The sequence below is a fragment of the Chenopodium album genome, chromosome 2, assembly GCF_948465745.1.
Source record: "Chenopodium album chromosome 2, dcCheAlbu1.1, whole genome shotgun sequence".
Taxonomy (NCBI): domain Eukaryota; kingdom Viridiplantae; phylum Streptophyta; class Magnoliopsida; order Caryophyllales; family Amaranthaceae; genus Chenopodium; species Chenopodium album.
In genome coordinates, this window is record NC_137835.1 from 6,307,020 (window position 1) to 6,324,624 (window position 17,605).

At 34.4% G+C, this 17,605-nt stretch overlaps 1 protein-coding gene and 1 pseudogene across 2 annotated transcripts; one reads left to right on the forward strand and one right to left on the reverse strand.

Moving 5' to 3' along the window:
• Window positions 1–1,059: 1,059 nt before the first annotated feature.
• Window positions 1,060–12,732, forward strand: LOC145594448 (protein ENHANCED DISEASE RESISTANCE 2-like). 2 transcript variants are annotated; one of them, XM_081650758.1, is made up of 21 exons: window positions 1,060–1,634; window positions 2,288–2,362; window positions 3,017–3,070; window positions 3,725–3,790; window positions 3,919–4,022; window positions 5,066–5,130; window positions 5,222–5,335; window positions 5,426–5,466; window positions 5,548–5,648; window positions 6,260–6,355; window positions 7,031–7,095; window positions 7,186–7,257; window positions 7,404–7,559; window positions 8,949–9,181; window positions 9,270–9,309; window positions 9,408–9,661; window positions 10,556–10,600; window positions 10,683–10,823; window positions 11,417–11,512; window positions 11,611–11,712; window positions 12,222–12,732. In XM_081650758.1, exons 1-21 carry the CDS (start codon window positions 1,488–1,490, stop codon window positions 12,330–12,332), a joined length of 2,178 nt encoding a protein of 725 aa, XP_081506884.1. In that variant the 5' UTR covers window positions 1,060–1,487; the 3' UTR covers window positions 12,333–12,732. The 2 variants fall into 2 exon arrangements, with proteins under 2 accessions (XP_081506884.1, XP_081506886.1); XM_081650760.1 differs by lacking the exons at window positions 1,060–1,634; window positions 2,288–2,362; window positions 3,017–3,070 and adding an exon at window positions 3,086–3,510.
• A 1,725-nt stretch (window positions 12,733–14,457) lies between these two features.
• Window positions 14,458–17,376, reverse strand: LOC145594457 (monolignol oxidoreductase AtBBE-like 15 pseudogene; annotated as a pseudogene).
• Window positions 17,377–17,605: the final 229 nt, after the last annotated feature.

The following is a 17,605-nucleotide window of genomic DNA, read 5'->3' on the forward strand; positions in this document are numbered from 1 at the left end:
TAATAACTTCAACAACTTTGTCCTTCTTTCACAAACTAAAGAAGTAAAGTTTAACTAATTTAGCTTGTTTTTGTAAAGCCACTTTCCACAATGTAACTTTCCGGATATAATGCTCACAAGAAAAATATGAACTAATCTACTTGGTTTTTGTTATGTAATATCAAAATTTATGGAAACAATTTTATTGTCAAATTAGCTCTTTTCATTTTCTACATAAATTATTGAGTGCTTCGTAACAATTACTTCTTCATTTTCTATGTGCAACGAGTAGGAGTATTACTTTGGTTAAAAGAATTCATATTTACTTTGATATAGATTCTTGAAGTCATGTAATTCTGTATTATTTAACTAGTAAATAGGTTAAAGAAACAATCAAGAAACCATCAAATACATTAGTACTTAACTTTTGAACTTTTTTTCTTTCAACAATTCAACCCATGGGATCCTTTTTGTTTTGTTTAGTTTAGTTGTGATTTTCTTGAGATTAAAGCGTTAATTTAATTCGGTCTATCATCGTCCCTTGCACTTGCGTAAAATTGGGACTATATTTATTATGAACCTAATCAAAGAATAAGTATTTTTTTTTCTTCTTTTTATTTTTTGTCTCAAATTCTATGTATTTCATTTAAAAGAAAAATATTTGTTGTTTGTAATTTTTCTTTCTTCCTCTAAAAAAAAAAAAGTACAAAATTACCAATGCGATAGCTCATCGACAAAACAAAAAAAAATGAGTACCATAGATTACGACCTCAAATCCCTTCATCAATAAGTAATTTGGTTATGCAATCCGATTATTCTTTTTGGTTAAAGCAATCCGATTTATTTCTTGAGTATTCACTTTTTCTTCTTTTTTAAATAATTTCATTTTCCACCATGCAATGTTCCTGGACATCACACAACACTACACACAAAAGACAAAAAGCTACTCGTACATTTTTTTCAAAACGCTCATTTTTTTTCACTTTATTTATTTTTTTCATCAACAAAAAATTAATTAAAGATAAAAAATAAAATAATAACTAAAAAATAAAATAAAATTGTGCAAACATAGATCTCGCGTACCTCTTCTTTCGTGCTCCTTCCCTCCTTCCTCTTTCTCTCTCCTCTCTCACGTCTTTCGCCATTTTTCAACCTCGAATTTCAAACCTTAAACCTTTCTTCTTCATCATTTTTTCTGCTTCAAACCAATCAAGTTTTCCCCAATTTTTTGCTCAAATTCTTCCAATTTTTCTTTGATTATTCACGAGTAGAAGAATTTTGAATTCTTGAAAAATTGAACAAAAATCAATTTCCATTTAATCGTTTGAATGCTGATCGATTACGATCATTTCTTACTTTGATATGCTAATTTTGTGCTTTTTAGCAGCGATCAAACGATTTTTTTTCGATTTGATATAATTTCGCCCATTTTTGGCGGATTTTTAAATTTAATTTTTTGCTTGATTTTTTTTTTTTTTTAAAATAATTAATTTTGGTGGAAGTGAGTGATGTCATCATCATCTAAGGTGGTGTATGAAGGATGGATGGTGAGAATTGGGAGGAGAAAAATCGGTCGATCTTTTATTCATATGAGATATTTTGTTCTTGAGCCTCGTCTTCTTGCTTATTATAAGAGAAAACCCCAAGATAATCAGGTATAAATTTAATTTCCATTCTTTTATTTATTTATTTATGTTTTATGTTGTTACATTTTAAGTTTTGAGTAAGTTAGTTTGTTTTAATTTGATTTTTTTTTTTTGGGTTTTATACAATCTTTGTTGATTTACTGTGAATTTTATTGAAGTAAAAGTGTTAATAGGGTGGAAAATTGCTTGGAATAATTGTAGTATTCATGAATTAGAGGAGCTTGAGAATGGTTTTAGTTGAATTTTGATTGATCAGTACTGATATCATGCCGAAATGATGACCGGTTATGTTCGAATTTCGTTGAAAAATCGATTCGAAGTTAAAGAGTGGTTGGGAATAAGTTTGATGGATAAAGTTGGATTCTGAAGGAGTAGGATAGGAGATAGATTGTTTTCTTTTGAGGGTTAGTGAATTTTTTAGGCCCATCTTTTGTTGAGAATCTTCATGTTAGAATCACATACTTGTTGGCTTCTTCTTGAATGAAAGGGCTTTTAACCAAAATGTGTTGTGTGGAAAATGGACAAAATTACGAGGACTCGAATAGATATTGATAGTGTATTGTGGGAATGATAAGATTGTATGTAGGGAGTTCAGCTATTGTTTTAGAAATATTTGACGAGCACTATAGACTATTTTATCTGTTTCTTGATGCATTATATAGGTACCTGTCAAGACACTTGTCATTGATGGCAATTGTAGAGTGGAGGACCGAGGCTTGAAGACCCATCATGGACATGTGAGTTTTTTGTTATCTTGGTTTTCTTAATCATTTATAGTTTTATTTGTCGACATCTGCATACTTGGAGGCTCAACTGCGCAAATGCTCAAGGATTAGTTGAACTGGCATGAGTCATGCTTTTATGACAAATTTTTGTATGGTTTTTTATATTGTGGGAATTTCTTTTGCATTCATCTGGATCCTATATTTTCTGTAAGATTTATATATTAGGTTTGCATTTATTTGGACTTCACAAATTGGTCAATGGGGGACTCCATATTCAGCATTTGATGGAAGTCATGACACTATTTATTGGAAAAAAGCTTGGTTATTTGTGGGCTCCTTGTAGAACTATGGATATGATGTTTAGAAGTTATCACAATTTTAACTGACAAAGTAGCATTGTCATCAATCTATGTAGGAAGAGGAACAAAAAATCAACTTTTTATAAGCTCCATAAACAAGTTCAGTCACTGATTGAGAGTCCTTTCTTGTGACTCTTTCTCTTCAAGTGTCTGACCTCATTGTCTGTTTGTCAGTGTCTACTTAGATTTACTTTAACACTCTGTTAATGTGTTTTCTTTGTTTCAAAAAAATTGTTTTGGTACTTCGTCTAAGATTCTCTACTTATATGTGCTTATTATCATTGCATCTTTTTAATTGGTTATACAGATGGTGTATGTCTTATCCGTGTACAACAAGAAGGACAAATATCACCGAATTACGGTGTGTATCTTAGTCTTTTCAACACTTAGCTATTCTTTTAAGCTTATGTTCTCTCCTTTCATTAATATTTAATTTTATGTTCCTTTGAACATCTCATTTTCTGTTAAGAATTTGAATGCTTTATATTCTAGTCGTCTGTATTCTTTCTGCCCATGATGCTTGTGATGGATACAGATGGTGGTAGTTTAGTCTATGCAAAAGGTTAGCAGTATGGTCCTGGTTGGACTGACTACATGCTGTTCTACAAACTAGTTTGTTAAATTGCCGCATCAAAAACTTTTATTTGAGCTTAACCCTCCAAATGGTTTGTGGAAGCTACTTCTGAAAGGTTTCAGTATCAGACATGTAAAGGAACTAATGAAGAAATAGCAATAATGCAAAACTTAGCGATCTGCGCCTACTCACATATGGTTTTTTTATAGATCTTGAGTTTCAACCAGGTAGCGCAGTTGTTTAAATAATACACTGCAGCTAGCTGCTACAACTTCGAGGCACATCAAAATTTTGTTTAGATTTCCTTGCTGTAAGTAGTTCTAATGTGACTCAAATAGTGGTACCAGACTATGCTTGGTTATTATGCAGTGTCCTTCAATTGTCTCGCTGCTACAAAAAAAATTATGGAAAAGCTTAACCCGATGTGTCTTCGTGATAAAGTTGGCAGCATTCAACATCCAGGAAGCTTTAATTTGGAAAGAAAAGATAGAGCAAGTCATTGACCAGGTATTCTTTCTACATGCTTTTAATTTGTATTTTCTTTGTCAATTGCATGCTGAATTTCTAGGGTAATATCTTTCTTTAAGTCTTAAATCTAGGATTCACTGATTTGTAATTTTGTCTTCTATATGCAGCACCAGGAGTCTCAAGTTGGTAATGGCAACAAGTACATATCTTTTGAGTACAAAGCGGGCTCTGATTCCATGAGAAATGCTTCTTCCTCAGATCATGAAAGTCAGTAAGTGGCTTCTTGATTCATGTTTCTTCTAATATAGAAATTTCTACTTTATTTTGATGATATTTTTTTGGATGTCTTGACTGTTGAGTAGGATATTTGACCCCTTTTCAATGTTTTAGGCAGTAGGAATTTAACAGAGAAACAAAACAAAGTTTATTAACCTGATAATCATGTAAAATATTTGATAGCCAGCTTATCTTAAGAGAGTGAAAATCAGTAGGGATTTAGGGAACAGTATGCCAATCCTACTGGAAATCTACAAGTACAATCCCATAGATTAAACCATAAGAAAGGTAGTGCAACTTCTATGCTCTTGATACACCGTCACCAATCGCCCACTGCAATTTTGATAAGTAATTTTCATAGACTATCTTTTTTCTGAACCAGAGCACTTTTGGGCATGCTCCATCAGGACATTGGAAGCGTCCATTCTTTCCTCTTAATATCAAATATTTTATCCTCATTAGACTCTTGTAAGGTGCACGATCATCATTTGTGGTGGTGGTGGTGATGATTGTATGATTAGGCATAAAGGTTGCAACATTATGTTTTAGGGTATGTTGTTTCTAGTCTAGCCACATGTTGTCCAGTGTCCAAGTGTTAAACTCTGCCTTTCAATAAAAGTATTGCATTATCTGGTCTTTAATGAAGTGTCAGTATATCTATCCCTTGATTAAAAAAGTATCTATATCCTTATTTTTGATACAGGTAGAATATTGTCTAAAGGATTTTCTTTAATGGAGACCAGAATCTTGTTGGATTTAGCATCTTTCAATTTTGCTGGTACTTTCAGTTTAGAAAGTCTCAGCATCATCTTTCAGTTTTCATTTTAAGGCCCAGTTACTGTGGATATCTACTTGTATGACTGCCAATTATTGATTATTTTTTTTTTTTTTTTTAATTTTTAATTTTTTTTTTTTGTCTGGTCAGAAGAAGATAATACTCTGCTTTTGAGATGGGATATTTATGTTGCTGAACACTCTGGTCCTTGGAATTGTGTATTTTGACTATTTTCTGAACACCCTGTTTTCTAAACTTTGCAGGCTTAGTGCCCAGGAAGATGAGGAGGATGGTTCTAATTTGTTGAGGAGAACAACAATTGGAAATGGTCAGTGCTCTTTTTCTTTTAGAATTATCAAATGGCTCTTGTGCTTATTTGGTCAGTAGCCTCAGTACTACTTGCTCTATTTATCTTCCAGGACCTCCCGAAGCTATATTGGATTGGACCCGTGAAATAGACTCTGATTTATCCCAAAGTACTAATACTCAAGTATTTTCTCGGAAGCATTGGCGTCTTCTTCAATGTCAAAATGGTACTTGTATTGTAAATATGACGTTGCTTAAAAAAAAATCTTCTTAACAAGAAGCTGATGCCTGATAATATCTTATTTTAAAAATTGCAGGGCTTCGTATTTTTGAAGAGCTTTCTGAAGTTGATTACCTTGTATGTAAACTTGTGTTGTTAAAAGTATGATGTTTTACTTTTCTTTGTTGTTTCTTTATTCAATTTTCCGCTTATATACAGCCGAGGAGTTGTAGCCGAGCAATGAGAGCTGTAGGAGTGGTTGAAGCTACTTGTGAAGAAATTTTTGAACTTATAATGAGTATGGATGGGACAAGATTTGAGTATGTAACCAATCTCATCCATGAACTTTCATCTTAACTCTGAAGTGCTTTTATATTCATGCCATGGGAAAATTTGCTCGGAGTTCATCTTCCCAAGCCTTTGTCTCTCCCTCATGTGATGCAATTCTTATAGAACCCTATAGCTTACCCCAGAATGATAATAATTTTCCTTTACTTACAACGCCCCCTAAAAATTGATGCTCTGTAGTGGACAGAGCTTGTGATAGTTTCTTTTTTTGATGTATCATTCTATGCTGTGAAAAGGCTGTTTTTCATTAAGGTTTTATTTTTTTTTTTTTTAAAAAAAATTTATTTATTTTTTAATCATATAACTTTCATTCTTGTTTCCTTTGTTCATCCATACCTCAGCTTCCATTTCATTTTCATGCTATTGCTTCTTTGATGAAAATGGATCCCTGACCTAACAGTTTGATCTGGGGCATGTGTAGATCTTATCAAGTATTGTTTTCTTTTGGGTTAGAGCTTTGTGCATCTGGCTTTTCCAATTGGGAATTTCTGGAGATTTGGGCTTGAGTTGACTTTTCCATTATTGCTGATTTTTGCACTAATATCTTATAGTCTGACGTAGTTTTACTTATATGGTTTTCCAGATGGGATTGCTCTTTCCAGTATGGTAGTTTAGTTGAGGAGGTGGATGGGCATACTGCTATAATATATCATAGACTCCAGCTTGACTGGTTTTCAATGTAAGTTTTTCTCCTGTTGTTTTTCTTTTTATAGTTCCTTGTTATGCCTTTCATTGTGATGATTATCATACTTGAGAAGGGAACTGGATGATCTAACATTCTAACTGTTGATTTTAAAGTACTTATGATTCCTGTGCGTCAACATAGGCAGTGTACTTGGAAGGCCTAGGAAAAAACTAATTTGATGTACTCATGTACTGAAGACTTTATTAGAATCTGCCTGAAAATTTAGTTTCTTGAACACAATTTTTCAGCCCAAAACCAAAATGAACTTGCGAAAATTAACAAAAAAGGGATTTGACCGAAAAGTGATCTAAAAGCTGATCTTAGCGGAATCCAAAGTTGCGCAACCTGACTGACCAGCTTGATAGGTTATTGGGGCGTTGAACATGTTTACCTGAATATTCTGTCCAGTGTTTTGATTGCATGGAATTCTGGAAAGCAGTTCATTTTAAAAAAATTGTCCCCAATTCGTGTTATCTCTTACACTATACGAGATATGAGTTGCCTTGATGCTACAAAGACATCTTGATTAAAATTCTTATAAAGATGAACGTATTGCATTTGTGTATGGGAAGAAGAAATAAGATAAAGTCTGCAGTTTTGCCACATTGATACAACATCTATGAAGTAGAATGTGCTGTAGATTTATGTAGCAATCTGTGATTTTTCCAGGTTTGTTTGGCCTCGTGACCTCTGCTATGTGCGCTATTGGCGACGTAATGATGATGGAAGTTATGGTCAGTTGTATTGTTTATAGCTTTCTTTCTTTCTTTCTTCACCTTCACACTCCTCTCTTTTCTTTCTGACTGTATTCTGTTATAATGCAGTTGTGTTGTTCCGCTCAAGGGTGCATGAGAATTGTGGTCCTCAGCCAGGATTTGTGCGAGCCCATCTTGAAAGTAATTTCTAGATCTCTTTGTAATGGCTTTCTGTCGACTCAGTTTGATGCATTGCATAATTGAGTTCTATTTGCTTTCAAATACAATTACTGTTCAGTATGTTTTCCAATCATTGAAATAGGCAACTTTGTTTTACAATATTTCAGGTGGTGGATTCAACATTTCTCCTTTAAAACCCCGAAACGGAAGGCCCAGATCACAGGTGCAGCACCTTATGCAAATTGATCTAAAAGGATGGGGTGTGGGCTATGTTTCATCATTCCAGCAGCACTGCCTCCTACAAGTGTTAAACAGTGTTGCTGGTGAGCTCTTGTTGCCGATTCTTTTTATCAAGGGCCGGCTTAACTATTATTAGGTCCTTGTGTAATTAACAGAAATTGTGACCTTGATTTGAAATGGTAATTGGAGAGGTAATTCTAAGTGGGTGCAATTTAATGGTTTTGGTTATTATTTTAGAAGAATGGGAGTTTGATAATATTGATAAGAGTTATGGAGGCAGGAGACATTTCTTGACAATGGAGACGCACCTCATATAGAACGAGGGAGTTGTAAATAATAATGCAAGGGGAAGTTAGATATTTAAGATTAAATTGGCCTTTTTAGATTTACGCCCTGTTTGGAAATTTGAGGTTAGCTGTTAGCTTATTGCCGGATCTATAGGTGGTTGTATACTGTATTTAGTTGTTTGTGTAAAAGGGCTTGGTAAGTAGCTCTTAGCTGCTTGCTACTTTATTGGGTTAAATGACAATTAAAGATATTTAAGTAATATATTGGTGGGAGATTTAAAAGGTTAGTTGATATGGCAATGTCTAGGATAGAATATTCTTTTCACCATTCCATACACAAACCTCTGTTCTAAAAAAGCTCCTACAATCAGCTTTTTCATAATTAGCCTTTTGGCTTCAAACTTCTCTTTCAACCAAGCATTCCCATTGAAGGTTTGGAGTAGTCAAACCCTTTCATTTTACCCCTAACTTCTCCCAATCAAATACCCCCTTAATGTTTTTATTATCAAAAGCCGTCTGCGTTTGGACTTGTGTTTTCCGCCTGTGGCCTTTCTGAATTATTTTTTCAGCAGTTTAGTATTTCTGTGCAGCATAACTCGTAATACCTCCATTCGTGAAAAAATTTCCCATTTGCCTTTTGAACGATTCTTAATGCATTTTTTTAGCATCAATTTACTAAAATACGCTTTGTAAAAAATATTAATTAGTTGCTATGTTGGAACTAACACATTGAGATGATTGAAACAAGATCTATCCCACAATTGTTACTTCTTATATATTCACCGAGAGAGTTTGAGATTCCATTTGCATTGAAATTTTATAAAGGTTTTATATGGGAACAACATTAAATTACGGAGGTAATATTAAAAAATTAAATAAATAAGTGTTCAAGTTTGACAGTAGAAGCTATGATTGCATGCAGAACTGTATAGGACAATTATGGAGTTTTCACCCCTCCCCCTTCTTAAGGCTAGTTGCTGACATTTATATTCATATTTCTTGTAATTTCATGAGGTTCTGTCAAAGAATTGTTGCTGAATGTTATTAAACAAGATAGTTGAACACAATTTTAGAAAACTTGCATGGAGTCCCCTTTGTCAATTGGCCTGTCAAGAAGCTTTTGCCTCTTTATCCCTTAAAATGTGTCCATGTGATTAATTGTAGAATCTCTCACTATTCTGACAGGGTTGCGTGAATACTTTTCTCAAACTGATGAAAGGATCGCTACTCCCAGAATTCCAGTCATGGTCAACATGACCTCAGCATCTATGTCTTCTCGAAAGAACCAAAAATTTCAGGACTCATCTATTCATCCTAGTTTTTCCGATCCGAATATTGTTCCTAATAGAAACTCTGTCATGATGGATGAAGACTCTGATGAAGATGAGGATTTTCAAATACCTGAGTCAGACCAAGAGGTTTGTAACTTTGTACAAGATTGCTCTGTAAACTCTTTTTATGGCTATTTATCTAAAATTCTGATTTTCTATTTTGGCAATCTTGTAGGGTTACCGTTCTCCACCAGAGAATGAAGTCAAAATAGCAGGTGGGCATTGCTTTAATCATTCATTTATCTTCTTTGTTTTTATGACTGTAATACATATATTCCTGCATAGAGGTTAACAGCTCCCTTTATGTTTGAAGCTGTTGAAGAACCGACTGATCAGATTGACTTAACTTTGTTCTCGGGAACTTTACGACGAGACGACAATGAAAATGCTCGCAATTGTTGGAGAATATCCGATGGAAACAACTTCAAAGTTCGCAGCAAGAATTTCTGTCGTGACAAATCAAAGGTCACAGCAGGGAAACCTATAATGGATCTTGTTGCAGTTGATTGGTTCAAAGATTCAAATCGGATGGACCATGTTGCTAGACGTCAAGGCTGTGCAGCACAGGTGAGATCTAAATTCTTTCTTTTCTCATTCCCTTTTTTTTTTTTTTTTTTTTTTTTTTTTTGTGTGTGTGTGTGTGTTTATACAGAAGTAAAATTAATATGTTATTGAAGCAAGAATCTTGATTCCATTTTGTTATTATCCAATTCAGAATTTAAGGGTTATTATTGTTTTATGAATGTATCACATTTGGTCTTATTTTTTTTGCCATATTGCTAAAGCTACTCTGCTACGTCGAGTATTTTCTTCCTCTTACTTCACCTTATGCTTTAACTTGTCAACTTGTTTTCTTTTGAATCAATCAATTCAGCAAATTTTGGAAAATCTGTTCTGATTGTGGCATCTGTGTTTGACACTATACATTGCAACAGCTTGTGCACTTATGCAACTATAACTTTGACAATAATGTCCTAACACAATGATTTATTTTGGTGTTTGAGATGTTCTGATCAGGGGTTTGTACTTTGGAATTTACTGATCTGTATACACAAGCTTGTGTATAAGCAATGTTATCCCTGGAAAATAGTGAACTTGTTGCCTTTTACTAAAGAGATAGCAAAGAGCCTCCCTGTATTATAGATGGTGTTGATTGAGACTTTTGTCATTTGTTTCCCTATTTTTAAACCTACTTTACAAAGTTTGGAAGTGAATTTATGATGCATTTATCTTACAAATTCAAACGTTATAATGGGTATCTGGCCATATAACCTATTATCTTTTAATTTTTTTTGGCGTCAAAATTGTAATCTATTAATTTATTCTTAGCCGTGCTATAAATTATTCAATTCCATCTCTTAAACTATGCGTTAATCAGATGTTATTATTTATTGCCAGGGATTTATCTTGGTCCCCCATATAATGAGTATAATGAACCTTTGATTGTCTTTCTATTTGTAGGTTGCTGTGGAGAAAGGAATGTTTCCTTTGGTTATTAATTTTCAAGTGAGTTTTTTTCAACCACCCAACCCTTGATCTAACTTTACATACCTTGAATTAGAAAGGTTATTTACTCCATTTCCATCAGGTACCTGGTTCAACTCACTATAGTATGGTGTTCTATTTTGTGACAACAAAATTAATACCTGGGTCACTTTTGCAACGTTTTGTGGATGGCGATGATGAGTTTCGTAATACCCGGCTGAAGCTCATCCCTTCAGTTCCCAAGGTAACTTCAGACGTTCCTGTTGAGATAATTTTCAAAATGCCTGCTAAAGTTTGGTATTAATAAGTTGATAAGCGAACTTGTCCTTTTATTTCACTGCTTTTTCTGGTTTAATTTCCCCAAGAATAGGCAGGAAAAGATTAAGCTGTTGAATTCATTTTATATAGGCAAAGTGACTGCCACTGCACAATTTATGCCTTGTTATCCCCTCCCCCTCCCCCTCCCCAAATAATGGGTTAAGTAAAGTTTCTTTTTTTTTCTCATGTCGTTGTTAAGAAGTTAGTGGTGTTGTTGGAAGGTATGTTATGTTCCAGTTTACTTATTTGTTAATTGTAAAGGCTGTGCAGTGTGCACCATTTATGCTGCTGAACTTGTGTAGAGATAAAAAGGCTATATGTAAATATTTAATTGAATAGTTGGTCAACTTCTGCCCCTCTTTCAATAGAGATTTCCCCAGTTTTGTTAGAATGTCAGATTCCAGTTGTTGGCCTTGTTGCAATGTGAATCTCTGATGCATTGGTATTTTACTACTGTTTATTTTAGCCTTTTTTACTTCCATATTCTGCATTTTCTGAGTGGGTATATGCTTTATGCAGGGCTCTTGGATTGTTCGTCAGAGTGTTGGAAGCACTCCTTGTTTGTTAGGAAAAGCAGTTGACTGTAACTACATTCGAGGGCCAAACTACTTAGAGGTAAATTTCAAATTTGTTATTGAATTGGCGATTGAATATTATTGATTCAAGTGTATTTGCATTGATTTTGGTCATCGTTTGCTGATTACCTTTTGTAGGTTGATGTAGATATTGGCTCTTCAACAGTAGCCAATGGAGTTTTGGGCCTTGTGATTGGGGTGATTACAACATTGGTGGTTGATATGGCTTTCCTTGTACAGGTATGAATTCCCCCCAAAAAAAAAGTTGCTACAAAGTGGCAATTGATGGAGAGCCTAGAGTAAAGGCCCAAAAGTAATGAGATTGTGGTCTTAGAGAGCTACTGAGGAGTTTTTTGAAATTTTAATGAATGAATATATGAAATTTTATGATCAGGTGGAAATTTATTGCTTGATTAGGAAATTAGTTTTAACCCCCTTTTTAGGACTGAAGTTGAGGTTATGAAACAGTGAATTTGTTTGCGGTTTAGAGAGTTCTCATTTCGTGTGTAACTAATGAGATTGTGGTTTACAGAGTTCTCTTTTCTTTCGTAATCAAGGGAACTTTAGGGACCTTGCGGTTTAGTTTTATCTGGGATGTATGTGTGCTGTGGAAATCCAATGAATAGGGAAACATTATTACAACCCTAAATTTAGGGATCTGCACTGTTTTCTTTGGGCAATTGCTCTCTTTTTCGCAAGCAAACTGCTTTGTTTGCAGGCTAATTGACTCCAAGTTGATGTGAATTCAGGCAAATACTGAAGAGGAGTTACCAGAGAAGTTGATTGGTGCTGTCCGTGTATCTCATATCGAATTGTCATCTGCAGTTGTGCCAGAGTTGCCAGATGCACCTGCTGAATGAGCATATATACAGCTGGCTAGTGTTCATGTGCATATATTTATCCGGAAGTAGCAGTCATTCTTTTTGGCTGATAATATTCATTCCTGATGTAAAACAATACCAAGATTTACGTCATTTGGATTAGCTGAAGAACCAACCATCCGGAGCAGCTACAAATTGTATATTTTTGGAGCAAGATGACAGCAAAATGTGCTTAATCTATCGGTGTTATACATTCCTAAGGTGTAAAGTCCTGCCATTTACTTTGCCTCCAGATTATGTTGAGGTTGTACAAGTTTATCAATGTGGCAGTTGATCTGTTTTATTCTTTTGATTTCTATGTATAACTCAGTTACATAATACAGAGTTTAGAAATTAGAATACCACAATCAATATCTATAGTGAATATCTTTCCCCTCTATTTTTTTTTTCATTGCTATTACTGTTATAATGGAAAATCCTTAAGTCTTAAAGTACATAGTATAGACTGTATATATATATATATATATATATATATATATATATATATATATATATATATATATATATATACACTTGTGCTCTTGCAATTCATGGTTTCATGTGACTAACTACACTCGTGATTTTACCTAGGGATGAGCAAACCGGGTACCCAGTCAAAATTTTAGGATCCGGACTTGGAATTGGTTGGAACCGGGTCCTAAAATTCGGATCCGGAATTGGAATTGGTTCAACCTGGTCCTAAATTTTAGGAATTGGTATTGGAACCACCGAGTACCGGTTTCGGGTACCCACTTATGTATGTAATTGTTAAAATATAATACAAATTATAATTCTTATTTTAGTTAGGTTCATTTTTAGCGTTTAATACTTATATTTACATATGCATTAAGTTATTTGTATTTATGTTAGGTATTAATAATACTTTTTTAATTTACAAAGTAGATACAGTCAACATATTTTAATTATTTAAAATTTATTTAGTTTAGCATATATCAGGTAACCGGGTACCCAACCGGTTCCGGTTTCAAAAATTTGAGAATTGTAATTGGAATTGGTTATTACCGGGTCCTTAATTTAATACCCGGAATTGGAATCACCGGGTCCAATTCCGATTCCGGACCCACCGGTTCCAATTCCGGGTACTCGAAATTTTTGCTCACCCCTAATTTTACCTACTACCTCTTTTTCACGTTTTTTGCAACTTTGAAGGTGTATGGACTTCTAAGCAAAATTTTTTTGTGAGTGTAAGATTGAGAGAAAAATAAGAATGCATATGATGAGGAGAGAGATAGAGAGAACTGACAATCTAAAAAGGAAAAAAAAAAAACATTAGTTGGAAATAATTAGGGGTGAGCATAACAGGGTACCCTGTAAAAATTCCAGGAACCGGAACCGGAACTTGTTGCAACAGGTTCCTCAAAATGAGAACCGGAACCGGAACCGGAACCTGTAGGTTCCGATTCCGATTCAGGGTACCCTGTATTATAATATACTCACTAACTTTTTCGCGGAATTTTTAATAAAAAACTGGTTGGTCACTAATTTATAATGTTTGCAACTTGCAAATAAGACAAACTAATAGTAGTTGTCTAACAAATTTAATATATATATTTTTATAATTGTAATTTTGATATTTATTATTTAAAAATTGAGTAAGAATTAGTGTATAATTTGAAATTAAGTGATACTTTTATCAGGTACAGGGTACCCTACAGGTTCCAGTTCCAAAAAATTGAGAACCTGAACCGGAACCTATTACAACAGGTTCTCCAGTTTGCTACCCGGAACCGGAACCTCTTGTACAGGTTCTGGAACCTGCGGTTCCTAACAGGTTCCGGTTCCGATTCAGGGTACCCTGATTTTTTGCTCACCCCTAGAAATAATGTGTAGCATTCTTTAGCAAAAGTTGCAAAAGTTATGAAACGGATATAGTATTTAACTATTTATTTGGGAAAATATTCAATTGTGATGACTCGTGATTTTTAAATTGCTTGTAATCTGTAGCATGAACTATTTTGGTGCGATACGTGTGGGCCTTGTCCTGGGCCTTGCCCACTTCTATTTGGTCTAGCCATCCCATTAGAAGCATCATGTTTTCCATATAATGCTACATAAACACTTCGATCTATAAATATATAGAGAGTTGAATTATATGAACAACAGTAGAGTTAGAGCTGACAATATCTGACCGACACAACACGACCGAAATTGGCACGACATGAACACAAAGTTACTGAGAGAAAACACGAAGTAGACATGACACGGCACAAAACCAACCCGAACACGACCCATTTAGATAAAGTGGTCAAACTATGCCTTTATCTTACACTTTACATAGTTTTTGATAGATTTTATGAACGACATGAAATTGACACGAGACCAAACACGAACACAACACGACTTTTTGCCAGTTCTAAATTGAGTTGGTTTATTTAGCCTAGCTAGACCAATCGAAAGTTCGAAACCCAAAAGAGAAACAGAGGCAGCAAGAGATCGATACTACCACCATTGGAAAAACAAAACGATCTACATTGCAAGAACTGGAATGCTTTGTTCATGTCTGAAAAAGTTATTAGGATCATTCTGAGTCTTAATTTGTACCAATCTCTTGAAATTTCCCTTGAAGTATTTATAACCCCAAGCACCTGCTTTCTTAGAGCTTGTGTTCCCTAGCTCATTCATCCCTAAATCAAAGTCCCTATAATTTGCATATGCACTTCTAGGATTTTTACTGACATAAGGCTTCATGAACTTGTACAGCTTCCTAATCCATTTCATGTGCAGTTTTTCACTCTTTTTCCCGTCTTGCCAAATCGTAAGGTACTGGATCATATACACGGTACCCTTCCTCTGCGGGAAGGGAATTGCAGATTCTGGGATTCTGTTCATCTTTCCACCATAAGGGGTGAATATTACAACACTACTGTCTTGTTTCAACCTTTTCAAAAGCTCTGTGATTGCAGTTTCAGGAATTGGCTTTCGGACAAAATCAGACTTTGCTTTGAAGAAGGTCCTAAAAGATGACTTTGCCTGAAGTAAAATATCAAGAGATGTTCCATTTGGGTATCCACCCATGTATAACACCGATTCAATCCATGTGATTTCAAGACAATCCTTTCTTGAAACACCCAGTTCCGGAAACTTTCTTCCCATGATTCGAAGCAGTCTACTGGCTTTGCCAAGGAACAGACCTTGGTATTCTATTGTCACGTTTCTTTCGCCTTCTTCATTAGGATTTGTTGCCTGCATAGTGACTTTAACCAAGAGATTGTCATCAAATTTATCACATACATGTTGCCATTTATCTAAGACCTTGATGTCATCTTCTTCCATGGTTTTGTTAATCATGAAATAAGTCACAGTAGGCGGTATACGAACCAATTTGAGTTTCCAAGCAACAATAACCCCAAAACTTCCTCCTGCACCTCCACAGATAGCCCAAAAGAGATCTTCTCCCATGGATCTTCTATCAAGAACCCGACCATTCACATCGATTATATGGGCATCAATGGCATTATCAGCTCCAAGGCCAAACTTTCTTAGCATAGATCCGTATGCTCCTCCTGTAATATGCCCACCCATGCCTAAACTGGTAAAGATACCAGCTGGAAAGCCATGAACTCTGCTTTTTTCAGCAATTCTGTAATAGAATTCACCAATAGTGGCGCCTGCTTCAACCCAAGCAGTTTCATCTTCGATATCAATACTGATGTTTCGGAGTTTAACAAGGTCTACAATTATAAAAGGGTGGTCAATTTCAGATGCGAAAGAGACACCCTCGTAATCATGGCCTCCACTGCGGATTCTTAGGTGAATTCCGAGTTGTTCTGAGCATATAACAGCTGCTTGAATATGGGTTTCATGTAAAGGGGTGAAAATAATCAAAGGTTTTTGTACTGAAGGCAGCAAATACCTGAAGTTCATGATAGTAGAGTTTAAAACAGATGTGAAGGAGGGATTTTTTGCAGTGAAAAATGTATTGGAGAACTGGATTCGAAGCATGGAGTTTTGGTTGAGGCATTGTTTAAAGGATTCATCAAGAGATTGTGAAGTTGCAAAGGAAGAGGATAACAGAGTTGGAAGTAGTACTAGAGCAAGGATTGAGGCTTTCAGGTAAGACATCATATAAGATAATATTGTTTTGTAAACAAAAAGAAGGAATACTTATAAACTCTCTTAAGTAGTAGGTAAAACAGGTAAAACTCATAAGGCAGGAAGATACAACATTTGCGTGTTAGTAATTATCCTTTGTTCCAGAATAATTTTAACAATTTGACTGACATTCGTGTCAACGTGTAACTTAAATTATCAATATATTTAATAATCTATTACTAAGATTTCATAAAATTAATAATTTGTACACATTAAACATATCATACAGCAAAAAAAAATATGAAGTAATAATTAAAGGAGTACCATATTTTGCTAAGTTCCTTGTTTACATTGAGTCCTTTGTATCAACTAGTCACTGGTGTACAATTGTCCAAATGAAAGGCAAAGCCTCGAAATAAATAGAGAGAGAGTAATAACTTCCCTAACTAAGAAATGTGGCAAAACGATTAAGCGAACTCATCTTCTTAGTCCCTTTGTCCCGTAAAAAAACAAAGTAGAAAATAATTTCCTTAAAATGAAATGCGCAAGCAAATTGTGGCGCACAAAATAATAAAAATGAGGCAAGTAAAATAAAACGAAGGGTAATCTGTTTCACTGTATCATTGGACAAGCAATTACCCGATTAGCTTCTGAATAGTTACCTCTTTCACCTCCCAATCATTCTAAGAGAAAATGTTGTCATTAGTGAGTTGGTGAAAAAGTTTTAACAATGATTAGGTTACTAATTAATTTTTTAAATCATCAACGTCGAGAAAAAGATTAAGACAGCTAGCTTAGAAATTGTTTTATACTCCATATCATGCTAAAATGAAACCAAATAATTTAAATAATATAATTCTATAATGAGTCATACATATTAAAGAGCAAATAAGTTCATTTCTGGTAAAACCTCGTCAGATACTATGACCACCTTTTTCAATTAATTTGAAACGTACACTTAAGAATAACATTTTTTAAATGTTATTTTTATAAATTAAAAAAAAAAAAAAAAAAAGTTATACAAAAGCTAGGTCTAAAGAGCAAGTTTAGCCCCGATGTGACATCATTTTTTGTGGTCCCTATTGAAAACGATGTCATCAAATTCTTGTTAAGACTCACTAAGACTTACACAAATTTATCACCTTAGGCCTAAGACTTAAATATTTGACACATTATAAGTAGAAAAGTGTAAAAAAAAAAAAAAAAAAAAAGTGAAGTGG

What these genes read in the sequence shown, in the direction of transcription:
- LOC145594448 (XM_081650758.1), top strand. Translation starts at nt 1,488, where the DNA reads ATGTCATCATCATCTAAGGTGGTGTATGAAGGATGGATGGTGAGAATT. An exon ending in GTCAAGGCTGTGCAGCACAG is followed by an intron (nt 9,662 to 10,555) that starts GTGAGATCTAAA and finishes TTCTATTTGTAG; the next exon opens with GTTGCTGTGGAGAAAGGAAT. An exon ending in CTTTGGTTATTAATTTTCAA is followed by an intron (nt 10,601 to 10,682) that starts GTGAGTTTTTTT and finishes CATTTCCATCAG; the next exon opens with GTACCTGGTTCAACTCACTA.